The sequence below is a fragment of the Mesoplodon densirostris genome, chromosome 8 (assembly GCF_025265405.1).
Source record: "Mesoplodon densirostris isolate mMesDen1 chromosome 8, mMesDen1 primary haplotype, whole genome shotgun sequence".
Classification (NCBI taxonomy): Eukaryota; Metazoa; Chordata; class Mammalia; order Artiodactyla; family Ziphiidae; genus Mesoplodon; species Mesoplodon densirostris.
In genome coordinates, this window is record NC_082668.1 from 88,648,716 (window position 1) to 88,671,055 (window position 22,340).

At 37.2% G+C, this 22,340-nt stretch overlaps 1 protein-coding gene across 3 annotated transcripts in view; it reads left to right on the plus strand.

The window, feature by feature from the left end:
* UBR3 (ubiquitin protein ligase E3 component n-recognin 3) overlaps positions 1 to 22,340 on the plus strand; it is a 227,624-nt gene that overhangs the window by 83,695 nt on the left and 121,589 nt on the right. For all 3 annotated transcript variants that reach the window (XM_060106288.1, XM_060106291.1, XM_060106290.1), the window contains exons 9-17: positions 1,293 to 1,472; positions 2,066 to 2,199; positions 8,426 to 8,512; positions 17,530 to 17,595; positions 17,684 to 17,773; positions 19,215 to 19,343; positions 20,111 to 20,163; positions 20,264 to 20,397; positions 20,724 to 20,809. In XM_060106288.1, the coding sequence (XP_059962271.1) occupies positions 1,293 to 1,472; positions 2,066 to 2,199; positions 8,426 to 8,512; positions 17,530 to 17,595; positions 17,684 to 17,773; positions 19,215 to 19,343; positions 20,111 to 20,163; positions 20,264 to 20,397; positions 20,724 to 20,809 (959 nt within the window). The remainder of the gene's footprint in view (positions 1 to 1,292; positions 1,473 to 2,065; positions 2,200 to 8,425; positions 8,513 to 17,529; positions 17,596 to 17,683; positions 17,774 to 19,214; positions 19,344 to 20,110; positions 20,164 to 20,263; positions 20,398 to 20,723; positions 20,810 to 22,340) is intronic.

The window sequence follows — 22,340 nt, forward strand, 5'->3', positions numbered from 1 at the left end:
GAGTTTGACTATGAGGTGGTTATTTGAAAAGTTGGTTAAAGTGAGGCATTGTTAAAAAATGATACATATGTATCTTAAACAGTGGATTTTAACTTAAACCACAGAAATGTATGTTTGTTCTCCAACCTTTTAATTTTGGGCAAAGCAGTTGTAAGGTATGGTTTTCTTTATTGGAGTTCTCCCTCGTCCTTCTTGTATATACCACATCTGTAAAGCAGCATCTGTGATTTTCAGTTTCAGTTTCTTTAAAGTAGAGTAAGAACATAAAGATTTTCATGAAGCAATCTGAGTGTAAAATCCTTCTAGACTTTTGTGATTTTCCTCCTCCAAGATTTTCTTAGGCACTTTTATTGTCTTTCAAAAGTGTATGATCCAGTTTTTGTTATACCTCTATTTATGCATTCATATTTTATCAGATTATGTATTTGTAACTTAAATTTTATAATTATAGTAAAAAGAACAATTAGTATGAACAGAAGCAAAAACAGACTCTGGGTAAGCTTATACCTTGGGGCTTGTGTACTAGGGAATAGGCTACAAGCTTTGAGCATTCTGTGTATTATGGGTATTAGTGTGTTTTACAGTGGGAATGGGGGGCTTGTTTGTCCAGTGAATCAGTTAAGCTGGAATAGGTCAAGAGAGCTAATGCATACATGCTATAACTTCTAATAGTGAAATTTTTGTACGAACCTAATCCTCCCCATCTCCTCCTTCCAGCAATGTATTTAAACTTTGAGGATTTTTTTTAAAGCTTAAGAGATTTATGTGTGTTTTTTGTTGTTTCATTTTTTGTTTGTTTGTTTCATTTTTGAAATACTGTGTTAAAAATTGTTTTTACGTGTCCTTTGAATAGAAGAAAGCAATTAAATATATATCATTTAAGTCATACAGATTTGATTGAAAAGATAGAATGAGATTAATCTAGGGATAAAAACATTTTATTGATTAGAACTGAAAATATTGCATTATATCATTAAAATCAAGAAAATAATAAGGTTTCATAAACATGTAACTTAATATCATGTAATATGTTAGACATGTGGTAATAATTATTATAATGATGTGCTAAGTGTTATGTTAGCATTTCATTTAATTCCCTTAAGATATGTGTCTTTTTCTGTTTTACAGATGAGGAAATTGATTCAGAGCTATATAATATACCTAAAGCCATTTAGTTATTAAATGGCAGGCTGGAGTTTGAATTTAGGTGACTCTGATTCTAAAATGTATAGTCTGTATCATTGGTGAAACTATTTTTTTAAACTAATTTTTTTTGTGTGTGTCTATTTTAGATGAAGAAAATAGTTTACATGTGGTAGTGAATTGTGGAGAAGCATTACTGAAGAATAACACTTATTGGCCTCTTGTCAGTGATTTTATTAATATCCTTTCTCATCAAAGTGTGGCTAAGAGATTTTTGGAGGACCATGGTTTGTTAGTGACATGGATGAACTTTGTATCTTTCTTTCAAGGTATCAATTTCAGATTTTTTCTTCATTTTTTTTTTTAGTTTACAAAATGCCTAATGTTAAACTGTCAAACACTAATTAAAAGATAATAGCACATCATTCAGTTACATGTGAAATGTCTCATTTTAATTAATTGATATTTGTAAGTATTTTGATAAAGTGTTCATGAAAACATATCAGAGTTATGAAGAAGGTCAAACTATTACATAGGAAATAGGAGTGTAATTTTTAAAAGCATTTGAAAGCATTAATCTAGAAATTTCTAATCTATTCTCCAAGAAAGACTCATAATACTTTCATAAAAATTTCAACCGGCATCAATTAAAATAGTTTTGACTTTATTTAATATATTCAATTATATTATATAAGAAAGAGGCAGTTCACAAAGTGTTTCTAAGAAAACGTAGTTTATAAAGAATTCCAAAAGGACCAGGTTATTTTATTTTTAATAATTTATTAATTTCTATACATACTGTGTCATTATGCCATTTGTGTGCATTAAAATGTGTTTGGTACTTGGAAGTATTTTACTTGATTTTTAATATGGGTGTTTATTTCCATTTGGCAAGGTTTATATCTGTTTTAATTTTTGCAAGGTATGAACTTAAATAAGCGAGAACTAAATGAGCATGTGGAATTTGAATCTCAGACCTACTATGCTGCCTTTGCTGCTGAACTTGAGGCCTGTGCACAGCCAATGTGGGGACTCTTATCACATTGTAAAGTTAGGGTATGTTTTGTTAATTTCTGTGTTTACCTTTAATTATTTAAGAAAATTATGTGTGAAAACATTGATTTGTTTACTTGTGTGTAATAATATGCAGTGTTTAATTCTGAATTCACCTTTGTGAAAGTTGACCTGAGACAGTTAATTGTTATTCTTAGGCAGGTTAGAATTCATTTATATAAATGAGTTATCATATCATTCCAGCCTTCCCTTATTGTGAATAGTCTTTGGAGCTTTATAAGTCTCCACATTCATCTTTATTGTTTCATTTTACCCATTATCAGTTTGTTTCCTAATGTTTCTTGTCTCTCAAGGGATGAGGATAGTCCTCAATAAAGTTTACACTTTTAAGATTCCAAGCACAAAATCAGTATACATTTCATACAACTTACAGTTGTTTGTAAAAAGAACCCAAGGGTACATAGCAACAACATAAATTCTTATGATTGGTTAAGAAATGCTTGCTTATAATTGCATGCATTTATGTCTTTCTGTACAAATATATATTTTACCTTTGCATTTTAAAGTATGCGTTTGATGGGTCTCCAGAATCCTTGGACAGTTTGTTATCTCCTGACCCTACTAAACTAAGGACTTGACTAAGATTTTGCTGTATGGATCCAATGAAGTCCAACCTGCTAGCCTGTACCAATAAGCATGCTGCACAAGATTTTATAGTGGTCTTGGCTTTGCCTCTATTGACTTAGGTGACTTGGTCAACTCACTTAAAACTATTTGAACTTCTCAGTCTTTCTCCTTTTCTTTTAAAAAACTAAAGGAAACAAAATAGAAATGGGACAGCAAAGCCTGCTCTTCCTCACAGGGTTATTATGAGACTCTCTTACATATATTCTTTAAATGTATGTGTTCCTTTAAGTGGATCTCTATTTTCTTTTTTTTTTTTGAATTTTATTTTATTTATTTTTTCATACAGCAGGTTCTTATTAGTTATCTATTTTATACATATCAGTGTATATATGTCAATCCCAATCTCCCAGTTCATCCCACCACCACCACCGCCCGCCACTTTCCCCACTTGGTGTCTGAGGATTTCTTTTTTCTCTCATGACTCCAGCTTTCTCTAAATGCAGATGCTTCATAACTTTGTTACAGTCTAGCCAGGTTGAAGTTCACAACAGCTCTGGTTATTCATGTAGATCTCCTTATAGGTACATGAATTTTCTCAGGTTCCTAAACTATTTAAAAACATCTGTGCTGTGTTTTTTATGTCATTTTATGTATGGTGTTTTAAATGATGCAGTTATCCAATATAGAAACCTCCCCTTGCTGTACCAGCTGTGTTCAAGCTATAATCAGATACCGTGAATTTTCTCTTATACCAGAAATGTCTCGCTACCACTTCTTTCCTCTGTCCTAATTTATTTCTTTATATTTTTAAAATCTGGGTTGTTTCTTAACTGGTTTTCCTGCCTCTAGATTCTTCCTACTGTAATTTTTCCTAATACCGGTTACTGCTAAGCTCTGTGCTTATCTCTCCTTTGCTTAAAAATCATTCAAGTTCTTATGTCTATAGGATAATGTCCATATTTCCTATAGAGGCATTTAAGACCTTCTACAATTTGCCCTCAACTTGTTTATCGTAATTCACCTTCCTATACCCCCTCTACCTCCATGCCTTCATTGGATTGATTACCATTCCTCAACATGCAATTCCTTTCTTGATTCCAGTGGTTTTGTTCAAGTTAGTCCCTTTTCTGACAAATGAGCTCATTCTTCCTGCTTAGTCCAGTGCTTCTCTTATGTGAGAATCATCTGGGAAGCTTGCAAAATACATGTGCCTGAGTCTCACTGTCAGAGATTTGGGTTTGTTTGATGTGCAGTAGGACTTCGGCAGCAATTCTAACTGGAATGAAGAACAATTAGTGTGAGCTCTTCAAAAACTGTACTCATAAGACTCAGCTGATATGTAATCTGCTCATTTAAATTCTTTCATATTTATGATTCCAGTCTCTGTTTTTATAGTACCTCATTTAATCTCCGTTGTAGCATTTATCAAAAAAACTGTCATCTAATATGAGATTCGTTTCTTCATTCATTCAAAAAAGTATCTGTTGAATGCTATTCTATGCCAGATGCTACCTAGATGCTCGGGTTTTTGGTGTTAAACCAAATAGATGTGGTTTTTGTTCTCATGGAGCAGTCTAATAGGAGAGATAGACATTAAGTAAGTAAGCACACAGGTTTATTTTGTAAGCTTTTGTAAGTGTTCTACAGGAAAATATCAGATTGCTATGAGAGTAATGAGTGTGGAGGCTGGTTACGTTTGAGGATCAGGGAAGGCCTTTCTGAAGAATGAAGAAGCCAGCTATATGAAGTATAAAAGCGGGGTTAGTGGTGGGAATAGGGGAGATAGTATGGAATAACCTACCTCCAGTAAGAAAGTGATTGGTCATTTTAAGGAGTTTGTGACTGGAGCCACAGAACAAGATGGAGTTGGAGAGATAGGCAGGGATTGTATTATTTATGCAGGTTCTTATAGAACATGTTAATGAGCCTTAGATTTAATTTTAAGGACAAGCCAGTGAATATTTTAAAGTAGGGGTTTGATGTGATCAGATTTACATTTAAAAGATCATTCTGTTTGCTGGAAAGACTGGATTGAGGGGAGCGTGGGGAGCATCGTGACTAGTAGCAAATAGACCAATTAAGATGCTGTGATAATAATCTAGGAAATTCAGGTTTGAAGTTCAGGGTGCATTAAAGGTGCATTTTGGATATTGAAGATGTATTTTGAAGGTAGAACTAAAAGCCTTGGTGATGGATTGTGTGTTATTGATGAGTGAAATAGATTTTTGGGTAACTATGTATGGAGGTAATTTTACAGAGGTGAAAAAGATCGATAGAAAAGGTTTAGAGAGATCAGAGTTAGTTTTAGATATGTTAAGTTTGAGATGCCTCTGAAACATCCAAGTGGAAATAGTGAATAGTCAGTTGGATATATGAGTTTTGTGCTCAAAAGAGAGATCTGGACTAGGGTTATAAATTTTAGACCCTTGGGAATAAAAATGGCATTTATTGCCAGGGGGTGGGATCACATCAAATAGGGGGAGAAGAGAAACGGACCTTGAAGAAAAAACTAACATTTAGACATCAGAGAGGGAGAGGAGAAAAACCAGAAGAATGCAACATCATATAAGCCAACAGAAAAGATGGTGATTTAGGAGGGAGGATTGATACGATGTTGATATGAAAAGGTCAGTATTTTAGGAGGATTATTCTGACAACTGTGTTTAGGATGATTTTGGATTATAAGGCCAGGGCTATGTTTATGTGATAATGAGAAATCATTGTTTTCAGGCAGTAGTTTATTTTTCAGTTTGGAAGGCCAGGATTACAATGTGTTATGGTTTTCTTAATCTAAGAAGTGAAGACAACAGAGAGAAAACGAGCTCATATTGTTCTGGTAGTATCTGAGAGTAGTTGCTTAGCTAAAGGAGCATCTAGTTCCTAGATAAGACGTTCTCTTGATGAGAGCCTACACTATGCCAGACATTGTTCTTTACATTATATTGCTTACATTATGTTCGTATCTAATCTTCATAACATCTCATAAAGTAGATAGTATCATCCCTTTCTTTCAGAGGTTAAGTAATTTGCTCACATTTACACAGCTGCAGGTGGAAGCGTGAGTTTGAAAACAAATCCATCTGATTTCAGAACCAGTGCTCTTTACCACTTTGCTATAATTGTCTCTTAAGCAAGACTGTCTAGAGCTTTTTAGCAGCAGTGTTGTCAGGTTTTAGAAATGTAAACTAGAAGAAAGACTATTATTTTAAGTAAAACAAAGCTATTGCTTTATGTTTGTGTTCTCTAATTATAAAATATAAAACTAAAGGATTAGCAATAGAAAAAAGGAACTTCACCTGATAGCTTACTTTCTTTGTCTGATTGCCCTATATGCTATTTGGTTCTTGAAAATGCTAAGGGATAGTTAAACAAGTTATACTAGATTAATAACAGATAGCTTGGATAAAGGGATGGCACATTTCTAGAATTTTACTAATTTTTGCTTTCTGAACAGAACAAATAAGCTGTAAAGTCTCCATCTAGTGGCAACTTTCCGTTACTGCAGGCTTGACAGAAGTTAAGCCTGGCCGTGAATCTTTGGCGCGCTTAAGTAGTACTTGTCAGATATAGTGCTAGACTGTGACATAGAGCATTTTATGTACATTATTTCATTTGCTTCTTCATAACAGTACTAGGAGGTAGGTAGTATTATGCCCATTTTTACGTATGGAGAAACTGAAACTCATAAAATTCAAGTAATTTCCTCAAGGTCATAAAACTAGTAAGTCATGCATACTGAATTTTGGGAGGTGGGTATGATAGTGATGGGGAGGTGGGAGAGATGATCTGAACATGATTATTAAGTATGCTGTATTTAGGAATGGAATTAATTGGTCACCTTTTTGAAGACTCTTGATATATCTACTTTTCAAATTGTTCTCCAGAAGAGTTTATCAGTTTACACTTGTGTAAAGAGGATATAGTGGTGTCCCTTTACTCAAACCTTTGATTAAATAGGAAAACATTTGATTTTAAATGTTTCTTTATACATGAGTTATCTACAACTTTAGTTTGGTTATGACACATTATTTATGGTAACTTAAAGTGTCATTACGTTTTCTTCAGTAAGAGATAGGGAACAGAATGTATAAAATAATATTTTGAGAAGGATAAATCTCATATAGGATAGATTAAAACAGGGTGAGACTGTTGGCAGGGAAACTAGTTAAGTGATATTTTATCTGAATGATACCAGAAATAGGAGGAAATGGAAGTGAACCTACATGACAATATTGAGGAAGAATTAACAGGATATGGAGACTGAGCTGGGTGAAGGAGAAGTAAATCTCTGAAAGAAAGGGATGATAATATCTACTTTATAAGAGATGCTATATTAATTAATTAACTAATTAATTTTGGGCCACATCCCTTGGCTTGCAGGATCTTAGTTTCCCCACTAGGGATCAAGCCCACATCCTTGGCAGTGAAAGCACAGTCTTTTTTTTTTTTTTACATCTTTATTGGACTGTAATTGCTTAACAATGGTGTGTTAGTTTCTGCTTTATAACATAATGAATCAGTTATACATATACATGTGTTTCCATATCCCCTCCCTCTTGCGTCTCCCTCCCACCCTCCCTATCCCACCCCTCCAGGCGGTCACAAAGCACCGAGCTGATCTCCCTGTGCTATGCGGCTGCTTCCCACTAGCTATCTACCTTACGTTTGGTAGGAAAGCACAGAGTCTTAACCGCTGGACCTCCAGGGAAGTCCCTAGAGATGCTATTTTTAGATATGGATGTGAGGCTTGTAGTTTTTTTTTTTTTTTTTGCAGTACGCGGGCCTCTCACTGCCGTGGCCTCTCCCGTTGCGGAGCACAGGCTCCGGACGCACAGGTCCAGCGGCCATGGCTCACGGGCCCAGCCGCTCCGCGGCATGTGGGATCCTCCCGGATCGGGGCATGAACCCACGTCCCCTGCATCGGCAGGCGGACTCTCAACCATTGTGCCACCAGGGAAGCCCCTTTGCCTATTTTTTTAAAGAGAGGCTATCACGATTTATTTTTCCATTTAACTTAATACTTGCCTATTTCACTGGATCAATTTCTCCATAAGACATTACAGTTTTTCACAATACCTTTATTTTAAGTGGCACATTCTTATTTATCCTTCTTTTAGATTCTGTTACAAGCTAAGATATTCACAGGCTGCTTACAGTACTCATATGTTCTGCCCTCTTTTTTTTTTACTGTGGCAAAATATATATAAGATAAATTTTTTAACACTTTAACCATTTTTAGGTATGCAATTCAATGACATTAAATACATTCTCAATGTTTTGCAGCCATCACCACTATCCATTTCTGGAACTTTTTTATCATCCCAAAAGAAACTCTACCCATTAATAACAGTAGGGAACTTATATTTTTTAAGATCTTTTGAAATGGAACCCAGTTTACATCACATATATTTATTTCACCTTTGACTCATTTCAGGTTAGTTCATTTTCATAACTGTCACTGGTTGTTACTATTAGTTTGTGAAAGGATGATTCCTTGAAATGACAAATGTGGTTATTTTGAAAATATGTATATTTTTCCATTATATGTACAATGCACACAACTTTTTATATATTGCATATACTTTGAAGTTGAACATATATATATTTATATACTGTAAACTTATATAACTTATTATTTTAGGAAACTCAAGAATATACCCGAAATGTTGTGAGATACTGCCTTGAAGCTCTTCAAGACTGGTTTGAGGCTATTAACTTCGTAGATGAGGTATGTATATTTTTGATATACGTAAAAGCATTTAAGAAAAGTGTTAGATCTCATTTAACATTGAAAATAATGAATATCTTTTCATGGGATAAGGGAAAGGTGTTGGAATAAACATAAAATCACTAGGCTTTAAAAAAGGAGAAGTAAGAGACCAGTTGTTTGACACTTAGGAGATTCTACAGTACATTAACTATTTGCTTATTTCCTAGAGAAGGGCATAATTTTTTTAATGTTATTAAATGTATATTTCTCAGGAGTTCATTCAAAGAGATAAAAGTGACAGTGCAAATGTGAACAGAATAGGGGAGATGGATGGAAAGGGTATCACAACTTTATTAATTTGTCAGTGTTCTCCTCTGGGCATGAATAAAGATGATTGTTTGTTTGTTTTTTAACATCTTTATTGGAGTATAATTGCTTTACAATGGTGTGTTAGTTTCTGCTTTACAACAAAGTAAATCAGCTATACATATACATATATCCCTGTGTCTCCTCCCTCTTGCATCTCCCTGCCTCCCACCCTCCCTATCCCACCCCTCTAGGTGGTCACAGAGCACCGAGCTGATCTCCCTGTGCTATGCGGCTGCTTCCCACTAGCTATCTATTTTACACTTGGTAGTGTATATATGTCCATGCCACTCTCTCATTTCGTCCCAGCTTACCCTTCCCCCTCCCTGTGTCCTCAAGTCCATTCTCTACATCTGTGTCTTTATTCCTGTCCTGCCCCTAGTTTCTTCAGAACCTTTTTTTTTTTTTTTTTGATTCCATTTATATGTGTTAGCATACGATATTTGTTTTCCTCTTTCTGATTTACCTCACTCTGTATGACAGGCCCTGGTCCATCCACAGTAACTCAGTTTCGTTTCTTTTTATGGCTGAGTAAGGATGATTGTTGTTGATAATGAACTGAGAAGAATTAAATAAGGGCTTGCTGTTAATTAGTCAGCCAAGTTTCCTATCAGAAGCCCCTTTTATTCCTCTTATGAAGTGGGGTCAAAATTTGCCAGATGTGGAAGGAAGAGCACTCCTTATCTGATTTCTGAACTCTGGGCAGATGCAACTCCTGGTGTCTTAGGCCGGGGCGTGGAGAGGAGGGGCTTTTATTTATTTATTTTCCTTAAAAAATTTTTGTTTTACCCAGTCATAAACTTATTGAAAAGTTGGAAGTAGAGTACAAAGAACTTTTTCTTGAACTATTTGAGAGTTAACATGTTAGCTTGATGCCCATGACTCCCAAATACTTTAGTATCCATTTCCTATAAGCCAGGACATTCTCTTTCTTATATAAACAGAGACAACCATAAAAATTAGGAAATTAACTTTATTATATTATTACTATGTAAATCTTAGAACTCATTCATGTTTTACAAATTGTCCATTGATTGCCCTTTATAGCAAAAGGATCCTATTTAGAGTCACATGTTGCATTTAGTTATCATGTCTCTAGTCTCCTGGAATGATTTCTCATTCTTTGCCTTTCAGGGCAATAATGTTGTGAAGAATACAGCTCAGTTATTTTTGTAGAACACCCCTCAATTTGGGTTTTCTTATGAGTAGGTTCAGATTATGCATCTTTTGCAGGAATATTACAGAAGTGATGTTGCAGTCTTTTCATTGCACCCTCTTTAGGGGTTTATGATCTTTGTTTGTCCTATTACTGATGATATTCTCTTTGTTCATTTGATTAGGGTGGTACCAGCCAGACTTCTTTACCATAAAGTTACCCTTTTTCTCATCGTAATTAATAAAGTATTTTGTGAGGACGTGCTTTAAGGCTATTTAAATACATCTGTTTTCTCATCTAATTTTTAGTTCATTCACTAATTTTCTGCTGTGGAGATTCATAGTTTCTTTTATTCACTGGGTTATAGTCCAATACTACTATTATTTGATGCTCAGATTGTTTCAGATGTGGCCAGTGAGAGCCCCTTCAAGCAGGTTTCTGTGTTCTTTTGACTTGTCCCGTTATTCTTTGAGCACTTCTGTTCTCAGTGGCTCAACAAGATGTTTCAGGCTCACCTTATATTTTCCCTATTCTACCCCTGGAATCAGTCATTTTTTTAAGGATCTTTTGTTACTTTTAGTAGAAAACAGTATTGAGAAAGCAAGATCTGGATGCTTGGTGGGCTCACTGCTATCGAGGTATTAACTGCTTCCAGGCCTTCTCAGTGAACAGAGGTTCAGAATATATGTATGCATTTATGTATATAGATGTACATATCTGCATCTATATTTATTTCTCTATTATATATATTGAAAGCTGTGAGTTCTAGCTGATACTTTATATTCCAGTATAGCACAGGACTTATTCTAGTTTTCTCTAACAGTGAGAAACCTGGCTTCCATTATCCTTAATATATTTATTTCTTTGACCAGTCCTCTTATATAGAACCAATTTCTCATATCAGTTGCCTCCCTTTTCCCTACATGGATGCCCTCTTCTCCCTGCATTCTGTCCCCCACCCTGTCCTACATATGGACTCCAACTCCCCACCTTGGGCTACCCTTCTGTGAAGAATCCTTCTCGCCCTATGTGTGCTTTGAATTCCCACACCAGGCATTTCTTCATTCTGGCTGCCCTCCTTATCCTGCTTTGGCTTTGATGCCCCATACTGGGTCCTTTTCACCTGTGGATAATCTCCTCACCTTGCTTGAATTTTGATTCCTTATTCCAGGCTGGCACCCTGTGTCATTGCCCCCTTTACCTCTGTCAGGTTCTGGCTTCTCATCCCTGGTCAGTCCCCACTCTCCTCACCCTGATTGGCTCTGACATAGTATACTGGGCTGCTGCGTGGATGCCCTGACTCCGTATGCCAGGCCACACCCCACTTCTGTGTAGATGCTCTTCACCCTGGAAAGCCACTGACATTTCCCCCCACCCTGCCCCAGCACACACAGTTGTCCTCCTCACCCTGGGCTCTGATATCCCTTTTCAGGCTCCTCACCTATAGATGGTTTATTTTGCCTCTTAACACCTCCCCGCCAGTGGCTTTAGGACTGAATTATTTATGAAGGGAAGAGCCTCCTACTATCTTTAACTCTCATCCTTCCTGCCTCAAACTAATTTGTCTTCCATCCCTGATTACTCCTCCTCCAATATTTGTGCCTGCCTTTAGCCTTCAACCTGGCCATTTTGTCCATTTGGATTCTGATTCTGCCTTCACCAAATCACCGATTCTTTTCTTGTCTAAATGTTGGTACTTAAGCTTAAGCTTTGTTTATATAAATGGTAATGAGTCAGTCTTTAAAGAAAACATTCTCCATTCTCCACAGAGCTCCATCCTGCTTTTAACCTGCTTCACTATTTCTTCACCCCATCGAGGATTAGTCCTTCAGCTGGGGCTTCAGCTGAAGCTTCTCTCAGTCCAATTCTCATTAGTATTTGAAACTTTAGGAATTATTGTTGAAATGGTGGCATCACTAAGACAACAGGAAGATTGAACTAGGGGAAAATTATTATTACACACAGAGGGTTAGGTAGTATTTGACATGAAATTAATCCACGGTTGAACTTGGGGTGGATTTACGGATAGTTAGAATCAAGCATAGTATACAGAGCAGCTGAATTCAAGGAAATAGTGTGTGTGTGTATATATATACACACACATATATGTGTATATATATACACACACACATATATTTTTTAATTAATTAATTTTTGGCTGTGTTGGGTCTTCGTTGCTGCGCGCAGGCTTTCTCTGGTTGTGGTGAGCAGGGGCTACTCTTCGTTGTGTTGCACGAGCTTCTCATTGCGGTGGCTTCTCTCATTGCGGAGCACGGGCTCTAGGTGCGTGGGCTTCTGTGGTTCTGGTGTGTGGGCTCAGTAGTTGTGGCTCGTGGGCTCTAGAACACAGGCTCAGTAGTTGTAGCGCACGGGCTTAGTTGCTCCACGGCATGTGGGATCTTCCCGGACCAGGGCTTGAACCCGTGTCCTCTGCATTGGCAGGCGGATTCTTAACCACTGTGCCACCAGGGAAACCCCAGTATATTTGTTTTTAACACAGAAATATTTTAGGAAGATATTGAATGTTGTAAAAAATTTTTTTTTAAATATTTATTTGGCTGCGCTGGGTCTTAGTTGCAGCATGTGGGATCTTCGTTGTGACCTGTGGGATCTTTAGTTGTGGCATGTGAGATCTAGTTCCCTGACCACAGATTGAACCTGGGCCCCCTGCATTGGGAGCATGGAGTCTTAACCACTGGACCACCAGGGAAGTCCCAAATGTTGCAAAAATTTATATAGATTTTTAATAGAAAAGAAAATAAGTACAGAATTTAAGGAATCAACCAATATATCCTTTACGATTTTTAAAAGTTTCTTCTTTCTTAAAGTGCTTTGATATGTTTGTTTCTCAAAACAACCCTGTGAAGTAGGGAAGATATTATTATCACTCCCTTTTTTTCAAATGTAAAATGGAGATGCAGAGATACTAAATGACTTGCCTCTAGTTGTATAGCAAACTCCTGGTATTTCTGGGTCCAGATCCCATGTCTCTCAACTTCTTGTCTGGTCGTATTTCAACTGTACTGGCTTTGGCAGTGGAAGGAGCTTTAGAGTCAGGCATACCTGAGTGGACACTATGTGATCTTGGTCTTGGACAGTTTTTGTTTTTTTTTTAAAACATTGCCGGGTCCACCTTCTCATCTGTTTATTTAAGATAATAATATTAGCCAATGAGGACTGACTAAGAGGCACATATTTCATGTGTGATAAATATTTGTTCCTCTTTCAGCCTTGAGAGTGGAGGTCAGAAGTTATCGCAGTAATCCAGCACAGAATAAGCAAATAATATTTTTTTGAACTGGATTAAGGCAAATCAAACAGTCACTTAGAAACACAGGATGGAATAAATTTTCCCAAAGTACAGGCCATTTAAGAATCCTCAAATACTGAATATCATTTATGAGCATGTAGCAGAGCAACATTTATGAGTATATAGCAGAGTGGTTTGATTAGAGTCATCTCTTATAAGATGGAAGTAGAACATGTGTTCATCCAGCAAATATTTATCGAATGTTTACTGTGTTCTAAACACTGGGGATACAGTGATGAAACGGTGCCTAATTTAAGGAAATGGAAGACAAATAATGGCTAATTTGATCAGAGGGCTTCTGTAAAGTTGTGACCAAGGTGCTATGGAGGAGAATAGAGTGGAGCATCTGATTTACCCTGAGGGACTCAGGAAAAGCTTCCTAGCAGAAATGTCACTTCAGCAAAGTCTTAAAGGTATGTTAATCCAGTGGGAGCAAGGATGTATAGTATTTGAGGCAGAGGGAAAGGCATATACAAAGGCACTACCTATGGTGCATGAGTTTATATGACAGGAGATGAGGCTGGAGAGGTAAGCCCTGTCTCTCAAGAGTCAGAAGGTTAAAGGAAGTTAAAACTATAAGGAGCCATTAAAAGATGATGAATGGGGCTTCCCTGGTGGCGCAGTGGTTGAGAGTCCGCCTGCCGATGCAGGGGACACGGGTTCGTGCCCCGGTCCGGGAAGATCCCACATGCCGCGGAGCGACTGGGCCCGTGAGCCATGGCTGCTGAGCCTGCGCGTCCGGAGCCTGTGCTCCGCAACAGGAGAGGCCACAACAGTGAGAGGCCCGCGTACCACAAAAAAAAATAATAATAAAAAATAAGATGATGAATGGAGAAGTACAAGGTTAAATTAATGTTTTGGTAAGACCACCTCCTGGCAATATATCAAGGTTTAAATAGATGTACTAATTAAGGTTCTTTTGAATACAAGGAAAAAAACTTTTTTTTTTTTTTTTTTTTTTTTTGCTGTACGCGGGCCTCTCACTGTTGTGGCCTCTCCCGTTGCAGAGCACAGGCTCCAGATGCGCAGGCTCAGCAGCCATGGCTCACGGGCCCAGCCGCTCCGCAGCATGTGGGATCTTCCCGGACCGGGGCACGAACCCATGTCCCCTGCATCGGCAGGCGGACTCTCAACCACTGCGCCACCAGGGAAGCCCGGAAAAAAACATTTTTGAGGCAGCCTAATTTAAAGGAGGAATAATTTATTATGAGTACAGAGAGGTCTTTCAGGGATCTTATGGCACTTGGACTTCAGGAACTGAGTGGAAAGCTGAACAGGAACTCCTGTCTCTTGCTTTTGCTTTGGCCTTTCTGCCTCATTTTTTCTTCCCTTTCTGTAGATTGGTTTTTTGTGCTTTTTTGCCTATATGGTTTTAAATATTACCTTCCTACAGTTGCCTAATATTGCAGTTTCAGCCATACTCCAAGACTGTCTGCAGATGTCTTTAAATCTAGTTCAATTTTCAAGTGAAGAGAGAACCTCATTGCCCACGATGGGTGAGGTATCTCCTGCCCTGATCCAGTCAGATGTGGCTACTGAACTTGACTGTCAGGCTCCAGTCCCTGTGTGTGTGTATTTGGAAGTGGTGTAGGAAGGGACATTCTGAGAAGATGGGGAAGGTTGTGAGCTAGGCAGATACCACAGAAAGTTTCTTACAGAGGGTAAGAATAGAAGTAGCAAAGGCTAGCACGGAAATCTAGGCACTAAATGTTGAGGGCCAGAGCTAAGGTTAGTTAGGGGCAGTATGGAAAGAGAGGAGGAAGTAAAGTTAAGAGGTATTTAGAAAATCAGACACACTTTGGTGCCTTATGAAAGGTAGGAGGTTTGAGAGAAGGAAGCAGTCTACATTTCAGATTTGTATTACTGGGAATTTGGAGAAGAAACATTGAGGAGGATTGAGTTTTAGGGCAAAGATGCTGAGTTTGGTTTGGACACAGTGTATTTGTGGTCCCCACGGGATATTAAATGTTGATGTTCAGTAAACACTTGAATGTAGGGTTTGGAGTTCAGGAGTGAGATTTCTGCTGAGATTTGGGAGTCATCTTGGATTGGCAGTTGACGCTATGAACTGGATAAAGTCACCTAGAATGAGAAGAGTAGAAAGCTAAGAATGGAATCTGAGGACCACCTCAGTATATATGGAAGGAGTGGAAAAAGAGTTTTTCAAGTGACTAATTTGTGACGTTGTACAAGAGGGGATTATGGAATATAACACTGTAGAAGAATGTGTGTTTAGCATATGTTCAAGCCTTAAAAGACAAGATAGAGTCTATGGCTTAGTAATTAATAGAAATGTGTGTTGGGTACTATGTTCTCTTACTTGATCCTCACAGCCATCCAACTGCTTATTATCTCCACTTTACAGGTCAGGCAACTTAGACACAGAGAAGTTAAGTAACTTGCTCACAGTTTTGTTTTTTTTTTTTTTTTTTGCGGTACGCGGGCCTCTCACTGCTGTGGCCTCTCCCGTTGCGGAGCACAGGCTCCGGACGCGCAGGCCCAGTGGCCATGGCTCACGGGCCCAGCTGCTCTGCGGCATGTGGGATCTTCCCGGACCGGGGCACGAACCCGTGTCCCCTGCATCGGCAGGCGGACTCTCAACCACTGCGCCACCAGGGAAGCCCCTTGCTCACAGTTTTACAGCTGTAGGTGGCAGAATCAGGATTTGAACTCCTGCGAATCCAGTGTTTAAGAGTCTGCTCTTAACCACTGTTCTTGACGCCTGCCTTAGAAGGAAATGGAAGGAGATTCTGATTTAGCTAGTTAGTATAGTTATGTTACTAAAATGATTATAGTAATGGAAGGCAAACTTGTTTTAGTTTTATTTTTGATTGTGGTAAAATGCACATAAAATAAAATTTACCATCTTATTAACCTTTTTTAAAATATACAGTTCAGTAGTGTATTCACATTGTTGTGCACCCAACCTCCAGAACTTTTTGTTTTGCAAAACTGAAACTCTATACCCAATAAACTCCCCATTTTCCCTTCCCACCAGCCTCTAACATCATTATACTTCATGTCTCTATAAGGTACTGTAAGTACCTCATATAAGTGGAATCATACAGTGTATCTATTTTTGTGACTGGCTTATTTCACTTAGGATAATGTCTTGAAGGTTCATCCATATTGCAGCATGTGTCAGAAATTCCTTCCTTTTTATGGAAGCCAAATGTTTATTTGTTAGAACAACTTTCTTTAGACATTTATTCACATGTTGAGGAAGATCTTTTTCTCATATCGGTTTTGGAAAAAACTGTTTTAGGGATGGGGACATATTGCACATCTTTATAACTCTATACTGGTATTTGAGTGTTTTGGGTAAAACTTTTTAACAGGAGAAAACTTTACTAAAAACTTACAGAAGCATTAAAAGCAAATAATACCTTTTAATTTTTCTTGTCTGTTTGAGAAGGACAACTGTGTTGTACTTTGTCCCTGTAGTGATAGCGTGACCCATGGGAGTCACAGATTTAAAATACAGTTTTTATAATATTCACAAGGATACCAAAGGTCTTTGATGTATACTGTACTAAGCTTTCCTATAGAAACTGTGTGTTCACCACTGATATGGGGAGCATCTCACCCAACTAGGTAAGCCTTTTAACTGCACCTCAGTTTAGGGCTGTAGTCAGAGCCTCTTACTGTTCTGAATATAACAGCGGAGTTCAGGCTAGCTTTTCATTTCACTACTTGTTAACTTTAGGAAGTTACTTAAGTTTTTTAAACTTGAATTTCCCTATTTATAAAATGGAATATTCAGTTTCTACCCCATTGGGTTCTCCTAGGATTAAATTAAATCTGAATGAAGTGCTTATTAGCACAGTGACCGGCACATAGTAAGTGCTTAGTGAATGTTAGCTGTAATTATTGTTCTTGTTACTATCGTCATGTTTGGTATGCATGCATTTGAAGATTCTGAAATGGCCTACTGTAAAGGGAAATCTATTCCATCCCTTGTTCAGATGCTTCAGAGGATTCAACACTGAGGAGTATACAGTTTCTGCCTTTAAGGAATTTACATTTAAAATGGAATAATTTTATCTACAGTGGGTTTTTAAGCTATAACTTCTAAAATTGTACTTTTTGATTAGAAAGTATAGGGAATAAATCAAGGTGAAAGTGTGGTTTTAGCATTTTAAAACCTTCTTTGAATTCGGTAAAGGATTCTTTGACTTGTGGATTTTGTTTGTTTATTTGCAGCCAGCACCTAACCAAGTCACTTTTCATCTGCCACTACATCGTTATTATGCTATGTTTTTGAGTAAGGTAAGAGTGTCATTAAACAACTCTGTTTGTTTTTTGAATATTGGGAATTACGTATTGAATTAATAACATTTTTTATCATAATTTTTAGGCTGTGAAATGTCAAGAACTAGATTTGGATTCTGTTTTACCAGATCAGGAAATGTTAATGAAACTAATGATTCATCCACTCCAAATTCAGGTATGTTTTCAGGCTTTTAAAAGGTTTTGAATTCCTTGGTTAAGTGATTCTTCCTTTATTTTATTTGTATGCCTTTATCATTGTTTTATAGCCAAAATGTTTGAAATTAAAAAAAATTAATTTTTGTATTTTTTTTTTAAATTAATTAATTTATTTATTTTTGCTGTGTTGCGCCTTCGTTTCTGCGTGAGGGCTTTCTCTAGTTGTGGCAAGCGGGGGCCACTCTTCATCGTGGTGCATGGGCCTCTCACTATGGTGGCCTCTCTTGTTGCGGAGCACAGGCTCCAGACGCTCAGGCTCAGTAGTTGTGGCTCACGGGCCTAGTTGCTCCACGGCACATGGGATCCTCCCAGACCAGGGCTCGAACCCGTGTCCCCTGCATTAGCAGGTAGATTCTCAACCACCGCGCCACCAGGGAAGCCCCTAATTTTTGTATTTTTACCGGATTATATTTTGGGTTTTTTTTGTTTTTTTTTTAAATGAGATTTACATTTAGTTATAATTTCCCCAGGAATTCTTTTCACTATATTTACTTATGGGGGGGTTTAACATACTACAGCACTGTTTTGGGAGTCAGGAGACCCAACAAATTCTAGCCTTGGTGCCACCACTATTTTATTGTCTATGTTGTTTGGAGTGATTCACCTACTTGATTCTTAGTTTCCCCATCTATAAAGTGAGAGGAGAGAAAAGAGAGAAGAGTTAGCCTACATATGCACTGTGGTTTCTTTCATTTCTAACACTGATTTTGTGGACCACCTTTTATATACATTAGAGGGATTTGCACTTCAGTTTATTTTTCCTGGAAATTTTAGATTTGTTAATCATTATTGAACTTTACCTGTGGGAGTTAGGAACAAATGAGATGAAGTTATGACTGTGCTTAGTTTTAGTTGATACAGGACATAAATACATGAAGAATTAAATATTAATATAGTAAGAAAATTTATTCTAATCTGATCTGCTCTTGCCAAATTTTAGAAAATGAATAGATTGAAGGTTGAGTTAGGGTGAATTAAAGACATAGATTATATTCATTGATGTTGAAAGGTGAACGGTTAGCTTGTTTGATGCTTATTCCTGTGTTTCTTTAAGCATTATGTATTTTTTTTTTTTGAAGAGGAAAAAGTTAAATGTAATCGTCAGTGATTCCTCATTAAAGATTTCAGTGAATATTGTTATAAATGTATCTAGGTGTCATCATGGAAAACTAACTCATGTATAAACTCTAGAAGAAGGGACTGTATAAAATACAATGATTATCATAAAATTTAAAATTATATATTTGAATTGAATATCTTAAACATTGGACAGAATGTCAGGCTTATGCTGTGATTAAGTTATAAAATATTTTGAAATGATTGTTTATTGTAACAGGATTTTATAAAGGTTGACTTTAGATGACTTCTTTGTCCAATTTACTTAATTTTTGTTTTACTAGGCAAGTCTTGCCGAAATCCATAGCAATATGTGGGTAAGAAATGGTCTGCAAATCAAAGGACAAGCCATGACCTATGTCCAGTCTCATTTCTGTAATTCCATGATTGATCCTGACATTTACCTATTACAGGTAAGCCAACTTGATGATGCAGATGTTGTACTTTAGAAGTATCTCATTTGTACCTGTGAGATTTTAATTTATAGAGGTGACTAAATGATGACATGGAGAGGTCAGTGCTATTGAGAGAAGAATTTTATGACTTATAATTTCCAAAGGAAGGGGGCATGCCATACTACGCAGGGCCAGAGGGGAAGCATTAGATTTTGGTCAGGAGGCAGAAGGAGGAGTGAGGGGAAATCCTAGACCAGAAACTTTATTGGGGTTTCTATAGGAACGGCAAGGCAGGGCAGGGGAAGTAGTTTAGGATTGGCTAGTTTGAATAATCTTGGTGGGCTCTGGGGCATAAAGGCTATCTGGTACCTGCCCTGGGCAGGGGGCCAGGGGGAATATTGGCTTGGTATGTGAGTTAAATAAAGGGCATGAGTGACTTGCATATGAGAGACTTACTCCCAGGTGAGCTGTTTACTGTCTTTTGGAATTAGCCTAGCCTTTAGAAGGGTAGTTTCTCTCCTGGTCTGTAGGGCCCCTCTAGATGATGCCAGAACATCAGAAGATACAGAAAATAAAAAATATGATTAACACAAGAAGTAAAACGGGAAATCCGTGGCGGTCCAGTGGTTAAGACTTGGTGCTTTCCCTGCTGTGGCCCGGGTTCAATCCCTGGTTGGGGGACTAAGATCCTGCAAGCCGCGTGGCGTGGCTGGAAAAAGAAAAAAAGAAGTAAAACTGAATATTGAGAAATAAAGATTGTGGGTTTTATTTTTTGTCTTTTAAAGGTTTGTGCATCTAGACTTGATCCAGATTATTTTATTTCATCTGTCTTTGAAAGGTAAGCATAATTTTATTAAGACAGGTATTAGGAAGTATTTGGAATTTAAACTAATTTTGTTTTAACTTTAAAAAATCTGTCTCAAATATTTTTTTAATAGATTTAAGGTAGTGGATTTGTTGACAATGGCTTCACAACATCAAAACACAGTACTTGATGCAGAGCATGAGAGATCCATGTTAGAAGGCGCTCTTACATTTCTTGTGATTCTTTTGAGTCTTCGTTTACATTTAGGTAAAAAGCACTAATACAAATACTTGCGTATTAACTATCAACCTCCCTTTCCTCCCCTCTCCTTGTGGTAGTTAACTGGCTTATGGAAAAAAAGGAAAGGATGTATTACCGTTGACACTCCTTTTAGAATATCCTTTAAAAAACCCCTTAAGGGAACTGCAAATATCGGGGTAGTTAAACTGCAGTTATATTGGGGCATTGTATTCTTTGCTCTTTAATTTTGGAAGCATCTCATTTTTGGTATTTACGCTTAATAAATTGTGTGGTAAGTTGTTTCTTTATAATATATAGATATTCAGATTTATTAATTCTATTTTTAATTTTAGGAATGTCTGATGATGAGATTCTCAGAGCAGAGATGGTAGCCCAGCTGTGTATGAATGACAGAACACATAGTTCATTGCTGGACCTCATATCCTTTTAAAAGTTTAATTTTCTGTTAGTTGCAGGATCTAAGTTGTAAGTAGTATTTATGGATTAGAGATCTATCACTTTGTGATTAAAATGGGTTTTTTTGAAGTTGAAAAATAATATGGAGAAAAACTCCAAATGTTTGTTCAATTCTGTGTTCAAGACCACTGGTAGATTTTTTTGCCTCTGTCGTCTCTCAGGGTACTCTTGTTAGACCTTGGTTAGGCATCAGGACTGGTGGCTCTGGGCACCCCAGGATCTGACCTTTAAGGACAACAATAGTGAAAGGGAGCTGGACACTTGGTGAAAGGCAGCTAGGTCTACTAGGCTGGAATTCATGGTTAAAATTTAGAGGTATATCTTATATAATTATTATTACCAGAGCTTTAAACATTCTGAGGATTTTTTTCTTAGAATTCAGTTTTAAACCAAGAGATTTTTAAGGGCAAAGACTGTTGTCTACAAACCGTTTGTCGTTGGTTTTTTTTTTGTGGTACGTGGGCCTCTCACTGTTGTGGTCTCTCCCGTTGCGGAGCACAGGCTCCGGACGCGCAGGCTCAGCGGCCATGGCTCACGGGCCCAACCGCTCCGCGGCATGTGGGATCTTCCCGGACCAGGGCACGAACCCGCGTCCCCTGCATTGGCAGGCGGACTCTCAACCACTGCGCCACCAGGGAAGCCCTGTCTACAGACTTTAAAAACTTATGGTTCTCTGTATAGGACTGAGCATACAATGGACACTTTTTAATTTTTTGATTTGTTGTTTATAAAATTTTAGACAAAGATCATCATGTTATTTTGTGATAAAATTTATTTGTGAATTTTTGACTAAATTTAATTTGTACATTATGATTATGTTTGAAATAATCGGCTAAATTTTGTGAAATAGCTCCTATTAGAAATACCTATTTGATAACCTTGAAGATTTTCTTAGGCAGCCAACAACTTGATACTGTTTGATGATTTCATTCAGCCATTATATACTGTGTATTAGTGCTGTAAAAGAGCAAAACAATTCTCTGTAACTTTGAATTTAGAAGAATTATATAGCTTTAATGTGGAAACCAAGAGGAAAGAATCTTTGTGGTTTTCTTTTTAAAAAATTTGCTTAGTATCTTTTTCCTTCTTATTTTGAAGATTTTGTGTTTTTGGAAAAATAATCTTTGCTTATAAAAATCTGGGCTGATTTTTAATATACTGTGTTTGATTTTCTAAGGGAAAGTACAACTTTATTTGCAAAAGGATGAAAATGGAGATTAATTTTAAAAGGTTTTTTTTCATCTCCTGAAAGTGTATTCATTTTTTGGGGGGGAAATATACTTCAGAACTACTTCAGCATGTAATTTATTAGTAGGCTTCTAGATTAAGCTATCTTAATTCACAGTTAATAAAAAGTTATTATTGAACTGTTGTATTATATAGCCCTCTTGTGGCCGACTTTATGTATTACAGCCAATTACTCTGCATATTTTAGCAAAGGAAGTTAGAAACTAGAATACCTTGGTAAGTTTAAATATCTGGCTTTTAGTTAT